Source organism: Parus major, chromosome 4, assembly GCF_001522545.3.
Source record: "Parus major isolate Abel chromosome 4, Parus_major1.1, whole genome shotgun sequence".
Classification (NCBI taxonomy): domain Eukaryota; kingdom Metazoa; phylum Chordata; class Aves; order Passeriformes; family Paridae; genus Parus; species Parus major.
The window spans coordinates 16132812-16147857 of NC_031771.1; the positions used below are offsets into that span (position 1 = coordinate 16132812).

The 15046-nt window shown below is 40.4% G+C and overlaps 1 protein-coding gene across 4 annotated transcripts in view; it reads right to left on the bottom strand.

Moving 5' to 3' along the window:
- The window catches only part of FAM13A (family with sequence similarity 13 member A), a 152497-nt gene that overhangs the window by 100196 nt on the left and 37255 nt on the right, over nt 1-15046 (bottom strand). For all 4 annotated transcript variants that reach the window (XM_015623916.2, XM_015623914.2, XM_015623913.2 and 1 more), the window contains exons 3-4: nt 14061-14270; nt 5504-5684 (exon numbers count right to left, since the gene is read on the bottom strand). In XM_015623916.2, the coding sequence (XP_015479402.1) occupies nt 5504-5684; nt 14061-14270 (391 nt within the window). The remainder of the gene's footprint in view (nt 1-5503; nt 5685-14060; nt 14271-15046) is intronic.

Genomic DNA, 15046 nt, shown 5'->3' on the forward strand with positions numbered 1-15046 from the left:
AAGTGGCATTGCAGAAGCAGCTTGCGTGGAATGACAAAACTTCGATCCTAATTTATGGTCACGAGGGAGGGCTGTATATTCTATAAGCTACTTTTGCTTGCTTTTGTAGAGAAGCACCACGAAGTCACCTTACCATTCTCCCAGAGAATCCTGCCAGAAATGAAGGGGCTCAAAAGACAGGACACATTGCATGGATTTTTTGTTTCTCCAGCCCCAGCAAAACATTTTCATTAGTACATCAGATGTCCATGAGTCCCTCAACAAGTACAACTGGAGATTTTGAGAGCTGAGTTGCAGTAATTCATAGAGGTTATAACTTGAGGCAGTCTGTTCTGTGCCTCTAGGTGGACTTTACTGTGTCTGTAACCCATGCAACTCATGGCCATAACTCATCCACTTCAGCTGATGAAAGGGATTTTTCCTAACACACCAGTCCTCAAACTGGTGCAGCTGGAAACAGGCACATACTCATGTATGCAGACTCTGCTGCAAGATCACAGTCTAACGAGTAGTTAAAGACACAGCAACGCTCACTTGAGGAAGGTGTTTATCTCAGTCTGTGTCGTTTACGTGCTCTGCATCATTTGCAGACTTACATCTCACCAATCTGGGTGAAATGCAATCACAGATGCAACTACTGAGATTTTGCAGAAGTGTTTTAACTCCTATGATACTGGAAAATCTTGGAGAGTCAACTCTGGGGCATATATCTGCCTGCCTGTTAAAGTCTGTTCCAGATTATTTTCTCTAGGATAAGATTTATTAGCCTAGATTACTCAGTAATTCTGTTCTATTAGCATTGCTTGAAAAATAATAAATAATTCATAAAAAATAATAGCACTAATAAATAATAATAAAACAATAGCACATAATGAATGACGATAATTAATAATAAAATGCAAAATGCAGGCAACGCAGGTAACACAAAGCAGTTAGAGCAATGAGCCCACAAAGGCTTTACCAACTGGCTTCATTTATATGCAAAATCTTTTGCTTCAGCAAAAGCTCCAATTTTCATCACAAAATTACAGCGACAGTAGGCATCTTAGAGAGTGCAACCTACATAAAAGGGGACAAAGGGCAGTCCATAGCCTAACATCCCCTTACAAAGTACATTGCTCTCATCTCCAAATATTTCAAAGCAGAGGCTCTTCAAAAGCACTCCTTGTGATTGTATTTGAGCTGTATTGCTTAGCTCAAATATTCATGACTATTTAATATGATTATGGATGAGAACACTTATAGCATTGCTATATTATTCTTGATGTTTTAAACTGTCATTACAGGCTTCAGCATACTGAATACTTATGAAAAATTCCTTTACAGTACTGGAAGACACAGTACTTAAAACCTATATGAACCTTGTAAGAAAGGTTACAGCTGTATTAATATGCAATAATTATTGTTTAAACAACAATGTAGAGTACTCAGTTTTCCCCTGATCCTGGGTGCACATTTCTTTTGAAGACCAGGGCTGCACTGCCTGAAAACAAAGCCCATCCACATTTCAAAGGCCAGCATTACTCACTGAGGAGTATTAATTCAGCCCCTCTGCTTTCACTTCAGTTTCATATACCCAGTCCGTGCAGGTTCCAAGGCTGCTAGAAACCATGGTAAGACATTCATGTGTAACTTCAGATCAGATTTCAATTCTTTCAAGTTCAGCATCTCTGAAACACCCACAGATACCCTACAATCTACCCTTTCCTCCATAGCCAAAGACAATATACTTTTCTTGTTACCTTTTGTGTAATTTCTGTTATGTAGTCATTATACATAAATATATGTAATATATTACATATATTTTTTATATGTAATATATTACATATAAATGTATCCAACTCCAGCATTTTAACTAGACACCTGCATTTGTCACCCACTTTTGGGGGAATGGAGCAATCCCTCACAACATGCTTAATCTCTGTTGGAATGAAACATAACCAAGTTAATGAGGACTTGAATGATGGAGGCCACACACAGAGATCATTGCTTGAGAGAGAGCTGCAAAAAATGGGTGCAGATGGATTCTCTGATTACTCTGTTAGACCTCATGTCCTACCATGCCAACCAAAGGACAGGATAAAGGCAGCAGCTCCTTTGATACCCAGCTCCTGGAGAGCAGAAAGGAGGTGAGAAAACCCAGCTGGTACTCTCCTTTTCAGCATAAACTGTTAGAGCCAAGCAGAGCCCACACAGCAGGCCTTAACTAAGGCTATGTCTCTCCAAGAGCTAAAATTCAGGTCGATGGACAATAACTTCCTCCACAAGTAACCACACTGCAAATGTTAATGCTCTATACAGATTAGCCCAGTGACAGAAAAGACAACTATTTTTGTTCCTTCATGTTTGTTGTTCCTCCAGGGCTGTATTTCTCAATATACTTGACCTTTGCCTTCCATCACAGTAAATCTGAACAATCCAAGCTGGGAGAAAACAGTGAATCAAATCTCAAATCTTTTTTTGAGCTGTTTGACCTTGCCCTTTACAAGTTCTTATATCTTACATCACACTTCATTACAAGGAATGCAAATAGCTATTTTTCCCCTTCTATTCATTAGAAATACAGAAAGCACAAGATAATCTTTCTTAGAAAAGCACCAGTGTAGTTTGTCAAACAGGAAGTAAGGAAGCAGAGGAAGTACTGGATAAGATAAAAGCAGTAAGGGTTGAAAGTTTAGGAGATGGGATACATTACAGAGAATATATGATGTAGAAAAGCAAAGTGAGATTGAGAGACTTAAAATGAAGCCTAAGTATCTGGAAAGTGGCCAAACAGCATGATTTATTCAACTGTTAAACAACTTCAGTTATGGAGTAGGAGATACTATGCTTAAGTAGCTAAATTGTCACTAAAAATACCTTGCCAAAAGAAGTCCTTCACTATCAGCAGATGGGCTTTATCTTCTCTGATACTGTGCATTAACTACACAGACTCTGACATTAATTTTAGGCATGAGTGTGAATTTCTGACAGGAAAAATCTCAGCTCTCTCTGCTTCAGCAGTGTAATTGCTGAAAAGTTGGATGCTGAGCCTTCTTTCCTTGTTGTGGAGAAAGCCCCCATGCACTGCTCTGAACAAACAACGCAAAGCGAGAGGAGCGTTCGCTTCAGCCTCCTGCCAATATTTAATTTCTGCAGCTCCTCCATGGGCTGCCTGCAGCCACTAGAGAGAGACAGCCCCTGCCAAGCAAGCTTCAGGCAGCCTTACTCTGTAGCTCTGAAATATGTTCTGAGGATCTCCGTCTGGATGCTTGGCCAACCAACTGGTTAAGCCCAATACCTAAAAATAGCGCTACAAGTTCTTTCCTCCTCCTATCAAATCTTTCTTCGTCCAGATGGTCACGGTTCCAGCAATATAAGACTGCATCCATTAACACAGGCGAAAAGGGTATTTGAACTCTTGCTCACAATCTTTGTGTCTGGACCACAAGACTGAATTGCCTCGAAAAGATCAAGATCTGATGAAACACATAGCTGAATTATCACATGGTGAAACTTAGTTTAAATAAAAATCTACATCCCTAATTCTAATCTATTTTGAGTCTTTAAAAAACACATTAGCCATTTGGTAAGTGTCAAGCTTTGCTTTCAATGCCTCTTTTGCCACAAGAGCCTTTATTTCAACATGTCACATCTGCTGGGCTGGTTATACTCACATACAGACTCATGAGCCTTTGGTTTTTCACCTCCAGTGAACTCTGCCTTTCTCAGTCTTCTGCAGTGGAATGAGCTGTCTCCATCTCTATACCTTACAAAAACTCATATCTTTTCCACACTGTCTTAGGAGCAGAGATCTGTTGTGGCCACAGCTGTAGAGCTTTTAACACATACAACTTTGGTTTAATGTTAGGAATGCCAATTGCAATTCTGAATCACAATCCTCTGCATTCTACACCAAAAAATACACACAGCTGATTTTTAAACTCTCCTGAAAGAAGAGATGAGTAAACTAAAAAATATTCTAATAGCCACTTGGGAGGTTGAGTCATAGAGATTTAGCCATTGAACTAAAATTCTACTAATTACTTTGTTTATTCTGAACTCTGCTAATACATTTAGACAGGAATTCCCAAACTACCCATATGAATGCAGGTTTAAAAAATTGTTTTGCTTTTCCTTGTCAGAAATTTGCAGTGTTGTGCTTCCAGTAATGCTCATATTCATGCATTCCCATGCACACTACTGTTTTTTGAGCACTTTTTCTTTTGGAGAGGAAAACAATTCTTTTAAAAATATATTTTATCTTTTTGCACTAACACAGCAAATGCTTCAATCCTGAAATTCACCTTCATCATCCTTCTGCAACATCTTAAGATAAGGCAGCCATGTAGGACAAGCATTAGTTTAAGCATCTCATTCCTGGTTGTTCTCTCTCTAATCAATGGAAAAAGATATGCTCCTTAAAAAGACAGCAGGCAACACCTATCCTAGGTATGTGGAACTGTCTCAGTGTATTAGAGGAACCTAATTGCTGTTTTCTCTTTAAAGAAATCTACTTCTTTCCGAGAGGAAGCTCAGAGGGATAGATTAAATTAATTGCTTCATGAGACTAAGTTTTTACTAGACAACTCAGTATTAGTCCAGAGAGATATTTTACAAAGATCAATACAAGTGCAACATTGATACAAGGAACTCATTTGTCTCTTTTTGGTGATATCATGCATCTTTCAAGACTATGACTGAATTAAACTGCTTATGTGTCTCCCATGTCCAAGACCTTGGATGCCAGCCAGCAGGTTCATTGCAGAGGTGAACTAACACTGCACTGCATCACTGCAGTGACTCAACAGAAACCTTCTCATTCAACAGTGTTCTTGCACCTAGAAATATCTCTTCTGGCTAGCACTGCAAGCTTCATCAGCATGTAAAACACATCTTCAGCACAAGCACCCAGGAACAGCGCCCACTGAAAGAACCTAGTAAAACTATCGAGTCCTGTAAGGAGTTTTGAGAGACGAGTGGATCCCCACAAGCTCCAGAGCAGTTTCTGAATACACTAGAGGGACAGAGAGCCCAGAAACATCAGTGTCTGAAGGCAGACACCAGATCACAAGGGCAAACACATGGACAGTATGCAGTATCCATCTCTAGAAATTATATAGCAGCTGGGTGCTGCATTGGACTCCTTTTGCACCAAAGATCCACCAAGGTTTTGTCAAAGCCTTCCAGAAAAAAGTGCTCATATTAACTGATAGCAAAGAAAGACACCTGTAAGAGCACAAGTCTCCTTGCACAGACACACTCTGAAGGCTTTTCACTGTTATTATACTTCGGCTCTGCTACCAAAGCAGCAATACAAAACTGATCAACAGTTTAGCAAGCAGCAAGGGGAAATGGGAGAACAACTCCACTTCCATTTGGCTCAGAAATAGCTTTAGCACTGAAGTTTAACCCAGAGCCCCAGTCACTGCCTCCATCTGATCACCGTGACAAATCAGACTTCTGGCATCTACATTTCTGGCCACATGCCAGCAAACAGGGAAAAGTAAAAAGCCCAACTTACTGAAACAAGTTTGGTCCAAATACAGTGGCAAGATTGCAAAGATTCATCCTGTTCTCTACGTGATGTTCAGCAACCTTTATCAGGAACTGGCACAGGTACTTCAGCAGGCAGTAATGAGCATCAGGCAGCTCTTTAAGGAGTTCTTTCAAGTAACTTTCCTTCGGCATATCATTTCTAGAGTCTAGAAAAAGGAAGAGAAGAAAAAACATATGTATATTTTCTTCATTGCTGCCAACTTAATTACGTGGGTGAGCAAGCAGTAGGAGCTAAAATTCACTCCTGCTTCTGCTCAGAGACACACAGCTCCTCAGTTTTCCTCAGGGAACAAGCATGTTTTGTCTGAGGCTCACCCTGGCCATCAAGGGCGCCATGTCATTCTTACCTTTATGCTGTAACCTTTTTCCTGAGCAGATTGAGCAGTTACAGTCAGCTAAGAGCTTTACAGCATGTTTATCCCCACCTGGCACAGCTAAATCTGCTTTAACTCCCTCTACCAGATCCTCAGATTCCGTGCTCCTTCTGGATGTCATCCCTATGTCCCAAACCCTTCTCATACTATTAGTTCTCCTTCCCATGAAAACCTTCAAAAACAAGAAAGCAAGAATGGTAAAACAAAGAGTCTCCTGAAATGCACAGTGTTATAACAGCACTACAGTAGCTTCTGTGGGTGACAACTCTGCTACAGATTCATGAAGGAGTCTCCCTTCCTGGGACCCAGACTGTTCTGGGCACTGCCACACTCCGAAGTGAGTCAAAATGCATCCTCGTGTTAGAGAGTAGCCTTGTTATACTGTACAATCTTCCAGAATTTAGGTATGGGTAAAAGTTTCCCATATTGAAACGAGTCACATCCAAGTATTAAAGTAAAAATTGCATGAACTGCACAGATGCTGTTTATACAGACTCGGGTGGTGAACACAAGCTTGGCCTCACACACAACTTCTATTTAATTGTGTCCTGCTGCTGGAATTGAACTCGTGCAAATTTTTTGCTCCTCTCCTCTGTCCCAAAAAAAACCTTCCAAGGAGTGATTTGTACCCACTAAAATCTTGGGTTTACATGTCAATAAAAGCAAAGTTTTGAAAACAAGTCAGTATTGCCTCCCCATATTTATACTAAAACAGGATGTGTTAATCCTTGCAAATACTGATGTCTAATCTCCACAAAAGTGAAATCTTACTGAAACTTTCACATATGCATGAAAACCCCAAGGACTCTGCAACATCACTTTAAGACAGAAGATCTCATGCCCTAAAGGTTTTCTCCACCAATCTAATTATAAGCAGTATCCATTAGCATGAGGCCATCTGTGCATTTCTAGTACCTTTTTCTTTATTTATCAGCCTTATGGGTTGCTGGTGCTGCTCTGCTGTATGACCTGCTACCAGCATGCAGAGAAGACTGGCAGGAAAACACCCCATGGCTTGTGTTGCAAGATGAAAACAACGTTTCACATTTGCTCCACATTTTTTTAGAGAGAAAAAAAAAAAGGAAGGGTGAACAAAAATCTTTGAACACCATTTAATATATGGATAAACACTTCAGAAGTCTCATGTTTGTCTTTACCTTTCATTTCCCAGAAATATTCCAGGGCTGAGCTGAACAGTGTTTCAGGAGTAGAGTGCTTTGAAAAGTGGTTAGCTGTGAAAATTAGCAGTCTGTATAAAAATACATGCAAGTGACTCCTGAGAACTCAGCCACTGGTTGCAGTATTATTTCTGTTTTACAATCAGACATTTTTTATGGCTAATAAACAGGATTCATCCTGCAAATAGTTGGGCAAACAAATGAGGGTTTTTTTATACTTATTTGCCACTTCATACAGCTGAAACTTGCGGGACTTCATTTGCTTCCAGACTTAGGATTCCCGCCTTACCTGACATGCCTAATGCTGTACATGGCAAGAAAGCCTTTTAAAGTTTTATATGCATGGCGAATTCACTTTTGTGAACTCTGTTTTGGTACCACAGACTTAGTAAGAATTCTTTCATCAGAGCAGACCAAAGTTTAAAATGCCAGTCATATTACAAATGTTAATATTACATATTAAGACAAAACATCTTAACCAATTGATTAATTATATCCTTTTCTTCTACAAATAAGAAATTAACTCCTTCAGAAAAGTCAAATATCAAATATGCATGAGGCAGAAAAAAAAACTGATTTGCTTGCTTATCACAACCCTTTTTTACAGTTACAGAGAGGAAAAAACAATCATGACTTTACTACTAGCAATCAGCTTGGCAACAGCAAGAAATCTCATCTATTATTGCAGCAAAATTTCAGGAGGCTTCTGAAGGCTTTATTAAATGGAATAATAAGAAATTCCAGTGCATTTGTACTTGCACTGATCAAAGTGGACTGTACAGTCTCTGACTTGATTACTAATTATCTTTTTATGAATCTTAAAAGAAAACAAAACACAACTCATTTCCATGTAGCCAAAACATTAAAATTCACCTCCTAACATACTTTTCTTCAGGTAACAAAGCAACTAGTGCAGTGTCTTCTACTACAAATTGCCTGCAGTAATGATAAGGAAAGCCAAAGCCATCTCTCAGAAAAAATGTCCTTCTTCCATCACCATCACCCTGTCATCTAATTAGGCAATGCCCTTGATAACTAACTGCCTCCCTGAGTCTCCCACTGGGACTTTAGACTGATGGGTACTTTTTCATTTACTGGAGGAATTTCCATCCCTTCCAAGCTAGGAAGATGCTAATAACCACCAGAAAACATTCCAAACACAGTTTTGCACTCTGACAACAAACACAGCTATTGGGCCTGTGGCCTTAGTAGCATTTTCTGGTGGATGTCCCTGTTGATTAACCATGATGTTTTATGAGGTGTGAATCAACATCAAAAATGTTATTGCTGGGCACAGCCAAACCTTTGTTCATTTCTGTACTTTCAAGAACAGACACCACATCACAAGATCATGAGAAATTACCCTAACTGAAGGACATGGAGACACTGAGTAACATAAGGCAGCAAACCCCATTTACTGAGCCATCAAATTCCTTCTCCTTGTGAAATCTAAGAAAGAAATTAGGGCTTTCCTCCCTCTCCTTCTCCAGTGAAGAGACAACGGAAGGAACTCAAGTTTTTCTTCCAAAAGAATGCAAAAATCAAAAGCAATTTGTTGATTCTTCTGCTGATGACATTTCATGGATTTCAGCTTTATTTTTAAAGAATCCTTTTATAATTCATGGTAAATCTAGACAGTGACATGCATACACAGTATTCTGTGCACTTTGTACAGTTCTCAGGACAGGTCCATTACTGCTATCCATGGCTGTATTTCTTCAATTATAACAACTGTTTAAAGCTGCTCTCTATTAGAGAGCAAAAATAGTCTTGAGTCATAACAATTCTTTGGAGCATTCCTCCTCCTTTTCAGTTTGCTTCGAAATCAGTCACTAAGGTTTACTGAGCTGGTAGTGACTATCAGAAAAACATCAAATCACCAGGGTGGTTTATGCTATTCATGATTTTCAAGCACAGCATATCCAGTTCTTTTGAAAATTTTGCATAGGGGAAAGGAGGAAAATAAGAATGAAGGCTAAGAGGAAGGTGCACTCAAGGCAGACAAAGACATTCAACTTTTTATTTTGGGAGCCTTCCAAAAGACATGTGCAATAGACAGCATCTCAGCCAAGGCCTGCAAGAGAAGCCTAGCTAGATATGCAGTCAGGAAGGACTTGAAACCAAGAACGAAACTGAGGGGACTGGGCTGAGGAACTGAACAAAACCAGCAGCCTCAGGCCATGTCTAGGCTCAGCAGCCAGAGGACGTAAAACACAGAGGACCAAGGAAGCCAGCAAGGGCAGTTGGCACCTCAAAGCTGAACTAGGGACTCATTACTGAGGAACGAGTCAAGGAGAGAAGTGAAAAGGACAGGCAGCCTCTCCAAAAATGTTAATTAACTAGAAACAGGAGTCTCAACAGTGTAGGAGGTACAGACACATTTGTGAGGGTGTTTTCAGCCTCATTTAGTTTCAGCATACACCCACAGCTCACAACCAGAGGGACATATTTTCCAATAGTTCATGCTATTTCTGAACATATTGAGTGTCTCTGACATACTAGAGATACAATCTAATTCCCTAATTCATCTCTGTTCATGTTACTCCTTCATGTTGCCTGAACTTCACTAAAGACGTGGAATTCCTGCAAGCAGGTGTGCATAATTGTTTTGCTGAAGTCTCAAATGGTCTGACCCCAGACGACTCCAGCCCAGAAGCACTGAAGTCACATTATCACAGTGCCCTCACCAATTATCTGTGCTGTGAGGTGAGGAAGAGAGCCTGTTGTTCAGTGTCATGCTACCACTGCATAGCTTCCAGCTGCCTTGCATGCTACCAGACCTGAGGGCAGACAGCAAAGCTTGCATCTGTCAGCAGCTCTCAATGTGCCCCGGGAAGCTGATCCCTGGCCGAGGTTGTGCACTGCAGTACCACGGCACCCACTGGGCTGTGGGAGGAATTAAAGCATTTCTTTCCACCTCTGCAATCTATGGGAAGCAGTCTCTCTCTGCCAAGAAACAATCTGCTTCAGACACCGTCCCTCAGACATGATCCTGCCCCAGAGGGAAAAAAAAATCATGCCTTGCTGCCATCAGGAGCAGAAATGATGTAAACCTTCCTCATAAGAAGGCTGCCATCACAATCCAGCTTGAGACACCTCACTCTCTATCATTACGGTACTTTGCAGCGCTGTATTTATCCTTCATTCCAACATACTGGATGAAGAGCACACTTCTTTTGCAACTCTGGTGAGTGTCATCTGCATAAAAATCCAGTTCCAAGAGTTTTTTACTACAAAAAAAATGTCCTCATCACATGGAAAATATAAGTTATTTCTCTAGCTTGGAAACAGCTCCGATAATACTAAAATTACCATAAAAGCCAAAGGAAAAGGTTAAAATCATGTCAGAAGAGCCTGGTGAATCACAGATCTCTAAAGAATCAGATTTGGTGCACTGCTGCAGTTACCATGGTTAAAAGGTCAGCTCTCATCTATTCATTTTCATGGTCATTGTTCAGATTGAAATTTGACCTCTAAAATCCCCAAGCACAAGCTGTATTTTTGGTTCTGCTTGTTCATGTAACTCAAATAGCTGCTGGCTACTAAGTGTTCTGTAAACTGACCTGTTGATCCGGAAGGGAGCTGTTCCTTCCCTTCCACTGCCTCCCATCCCTCTCCCTGAAAAAGACAAGGCTGTTCACAGGCACCAGACAAAACCCTGCCAGCCATCACAGGCTGTGAGCAGAAGGAGGTATGTGAAACAGAACTCGTGTCTTGCTGCTGTCCACTGAAAAAGTATAAATTCTATAGGATGAGCAATGTCAAGAAGCCAGAATGATAAAATAGCATTGAACTTAATTAGACTGAGTAAGAAAGGAAGACAGAGTTCATATTTCACTGTACCTCCACTGGAGGAGGGAATGAAACAACAACAGAAAGAAATTTACAGTACAGTAGCACTTTGTCTTGAGGAAAGCCAGTGACCTGTGAAAGGGGTAAGAGCTGTGCGTACAGTTCCCAGTATGTACAGATGTCTTAAGAGTCAGTAATCACGATACAGAAGATAAGGAATGAAAAGCCAGAGGGAATAAACAAGCTCAGACAGGGATTGCTGTATGGGAGCTGCTAATATCTGGCTGAGGTTTCTCAAAGCACAGCCCATTTTGCACAAGTGGGATCGGCTCTGCTCTGCAATGAAGCCTCAGCCACAAAAGAGATTTTGATGGACATTTTTCATCCCAGAAGTCCCCATAAGGAGCAGCCTTTATTTGTTAGGCACTGTGAGGAGACTGGCCAACAACAAGGTCACTCTCAGTGTGTCCCTGGCCTGCGCTTGCAACACACATCTCCGATCAACATCCCATCTCCCACTGCCACCGTCCTTCTCCAAGGACACAGAGAGAATGCCAGGACACACCACAGTACACTACAGGATGTTTTATGGAGCTGCTTAGTCTTGGCAATATGCTGAATATTTATGTAAACAGCAGTACTTTAAGATTTGAGGGCAGCATGCAGAGCTCTGTTTCACACAACACTGCACAGGCTGCAGATAGCAATGCCAAACCAGCTGTTTGGACTTCCTGAACACCAACAGGACAGCTTCTCTCTTTCATAATAGGCAGATTACTTCTCTTTGATTTGGTAACAAATTTGATAGCTGGAATTGAAAAGGGTTACATCTACAGGTAAAATTTGTAATTTTCAGTACAGCTATTTTTAACTAGAGGAATCACTCTCTAACCATTTTTATAGTAAGTAAAGTAACTATGTGTTCTTCTCAGGCCAAGATCTCAGCTGGCTTAAAAAGTGCTGATAACAATCCCTAAAAATATACACCAAAAGAAATCTAACATAATCCTTAAAAAACCTTTCCCATGCAAAGCTTCAACAGGAGGGAACGCAGAGGTTGTGACAGAGCTTGTATTTGCCTTCACTGCAGACGTGTTGCAAAGTGGCTCCAGAATCAAAGTTATTTTTTAATAACTTGTTGACTCAGAAACAGTTTGACCTACTCTTTTCACAGTTTACAAAACGAACACCCAGGCATGCACTCTCCTGGTGCCATTTTGCAACCAATACCCTTGCACATACTTTGATAAGTGAACAGATAACTCCTGCAATCCTGCACAGCTGGTTGATCATTTAACTGCAAGCAAATGCCCACCTACCACTTAAACTTCATCTGAACACAATGAAAATCATCAGTGCCTTTCGTAACCACTCACTGATGCTGTGTTTTCTAGGGCGTGAAAAACCCTTCAAGTTTTCTTCAAACTTTACAAAAGCCTTCCCCTTGCCACGACAGCCAACTGGCATTTTTTGAGTAAGACTTTTTATTCCCCAATCAAAATTATATTGGCACTAAGCTTGATCTTATTGTGAAATACAGGCAAACTTAGTTATGAAGACACATCACAGCTGGATTTTTGCAGAACTGGGTTCATAGGTTACACCAGTAAGTTTATTTGGAAATAAGAAAGTTTGGTGAGTAAATCTGCTAAGTAATGACACCTGTCTCATTTCCCTAGAAAGTACTGGGGATTTTGCCCTTCCTGTGGGAGACAGAACAAATTAACCTTTCCACAAATACCACAAACAGCACTGTTCACAAAGGACATCAGTAGTTCCTGGTACAATACACCAATATGACCTTTGTGGGGGACAGAGATCTGGAACAGCAAAGGTGTGACTTATTTATTTTTTAATTTATTAAAAATATATAATATTTAACTTATTATTTATTATTAATTTACACTTAAGCTGTGAGTTATGAGAAAGCACACAAATACAGCTCATGATTCAGACCTGGTGAAATCTGAAAGTCCCCAAAGAAAGCACAGCAATGACCAGAAAAAAGGGAATTTCTAAAACAATAGCACCTTCTTACACAACATTTCCTGAACCCTGTCCCTGTGCCCCAGACAACTTTACTACATAGGGAAGGTATTTTACACAGTTCACATACAACCTACAGCTGAAATGTCTGCACTCAAGGTAAAGCACAAACCTCTTCTCCAGTGCACCATCAACACTCCCTATAGCCCACAAAACAAAACAGAGAAAGAAATCAAATGGCACTATTCTCATTCCTCTTGGAAATGGCTATACCTCCTCTCCACTGAAGGCAAGAAAAGTGGGAGACCTCAAGACAAGAGTCTGAGAACTTTGCATCATCTTCCACTAGGGATGCCTGTCAGAGAGCATGTTCCTCCTCTGCCTTCTCCAGTAACTTTACCCACTCACCTTGCAGCTTCTTAGGAAAACATACAGAAGAAGTGATGACTGCCTTCAGCAAGAGAGATGAACTGTCAGTGACCCACATGGTCAACAAACAGGGCCAACCACCACTTATTCCACCTACCACCACCAGAGACTGTCAGATATAGATGAATTAGATTGAAACTTGAATAATCCTCTTTAAAATGATTTCTCAAGTTTCCACAGCAGAAGTGCTGCTCCTTCCTATGGTTGATCTACTGCTTGAAGGTGGATGAGGGGGCATGAATAAAACAAAAAAATAAATCCTCCAGGTTGTGTGCTATGACAGGGAATAAAACATAAAGTCTGCTGTTACTTGCTAACTGGTTCTTTTTTTTGATGGACAATCACATTACTTAGTGAGAAGCAGAAACTTTGGCAGCGTATGCTTTTGGCCCAATCTGACAAACAGATGAAGTTCTCACTTCTCAGAGTCCATTACAGTGAAAATGCCAGGAGCCACCCCAGTAAACAGAAGTAAATCTATGTCCTAAAGAGACTGCAATTATTTTCTACAAGCATACCCTAAAAAGACAGCTTATCATTTCACTTTTTATTCAACAGATATAACTGGATTAGAAAATCATAAATAGTCCAGACTTCACTAAATACATGAGAAACATTTTTCTGCCTCTTGTAACAGAACTGCACATCAAGGGACAGGTAAGAGCTGAAGCCAAAGCAAATGAGGAACAAAGTAAGTAAACTAAGAAACCAGTTATCCAGGAAGAAAGTGCATAGAAGGACGAACACTTTACCTCTCACTTACCCTGGTAAAGCTGAATGAACCTGGGATGTAAGGCAGATGTGATAATTCCATCTGGCAACTCTCTCAAAAACAGTTTCAGCAGACTGGCTGCTGAGTACACATCACCATCTTTAACAAGTTCCACCTCTTCCCCACGCTCGTACTGCAGACGCAGCTGCTCCACCATTTTCATGCTGCCGTTCACTCTGAAGAGACCTTCTTGTGTCATTCCTGTAATTATAAATTAAGATTGAGCTAAACCACCACATCCCAGTGACATGACGAAACAGATGTTCCAGTTTGAATAACACACACGTAGTAATACAAACAAGGGCAATTAATACACCACAATATAAAAGAAAACACTACTTTGTTCCCAGAAACGTCCTGTAGTCAGGTAGTTAGATTATCATCAATAACAAATACTAATGATAAGACCTTGAGGCCTGGGATACTCTTTTGAGGACCCACAGTACTGCAATGCCACTGAGTTGTCTCACACCATGAGAAACCACTGAGACAGACATTTTCCATTGGTATATTTCAACAGAAAAGGATCCTAACAAAGGACTCTACAAAACACTTCAGCTGTTTCATTTTTGCAAGCAGCCCATTACCTTGAGCAGGACTACCATACTAACACATGTGATTACTTCCAGCTTCATGTTCCAGGATAACAGGTTCTTACCTGTGACCATCGTGAGGCAAAAACATCTGATTATATGTGCTGAGTGCAACAGTAACTCCATAGTGAGTTCTGCAACTTTATGGTAGTAGTAAAAAAGCAAATAATGTATCATGGACAGCACAAAGTACTTCACAATGAAAAAGAAATTATATCGATCACTACAGGCCAGACACCCCACACCCAGTAAAGGAGATGTACAAAAAAGTAGGCTTCAACAGTAGAAGCCAGGCTAATCATACTAAATTGAACAACACTTTCTAGGCATTTTTTAAGATTCAATATCTGCTGTGAAGACCCTAAAACTGACCTCAGTAAATTA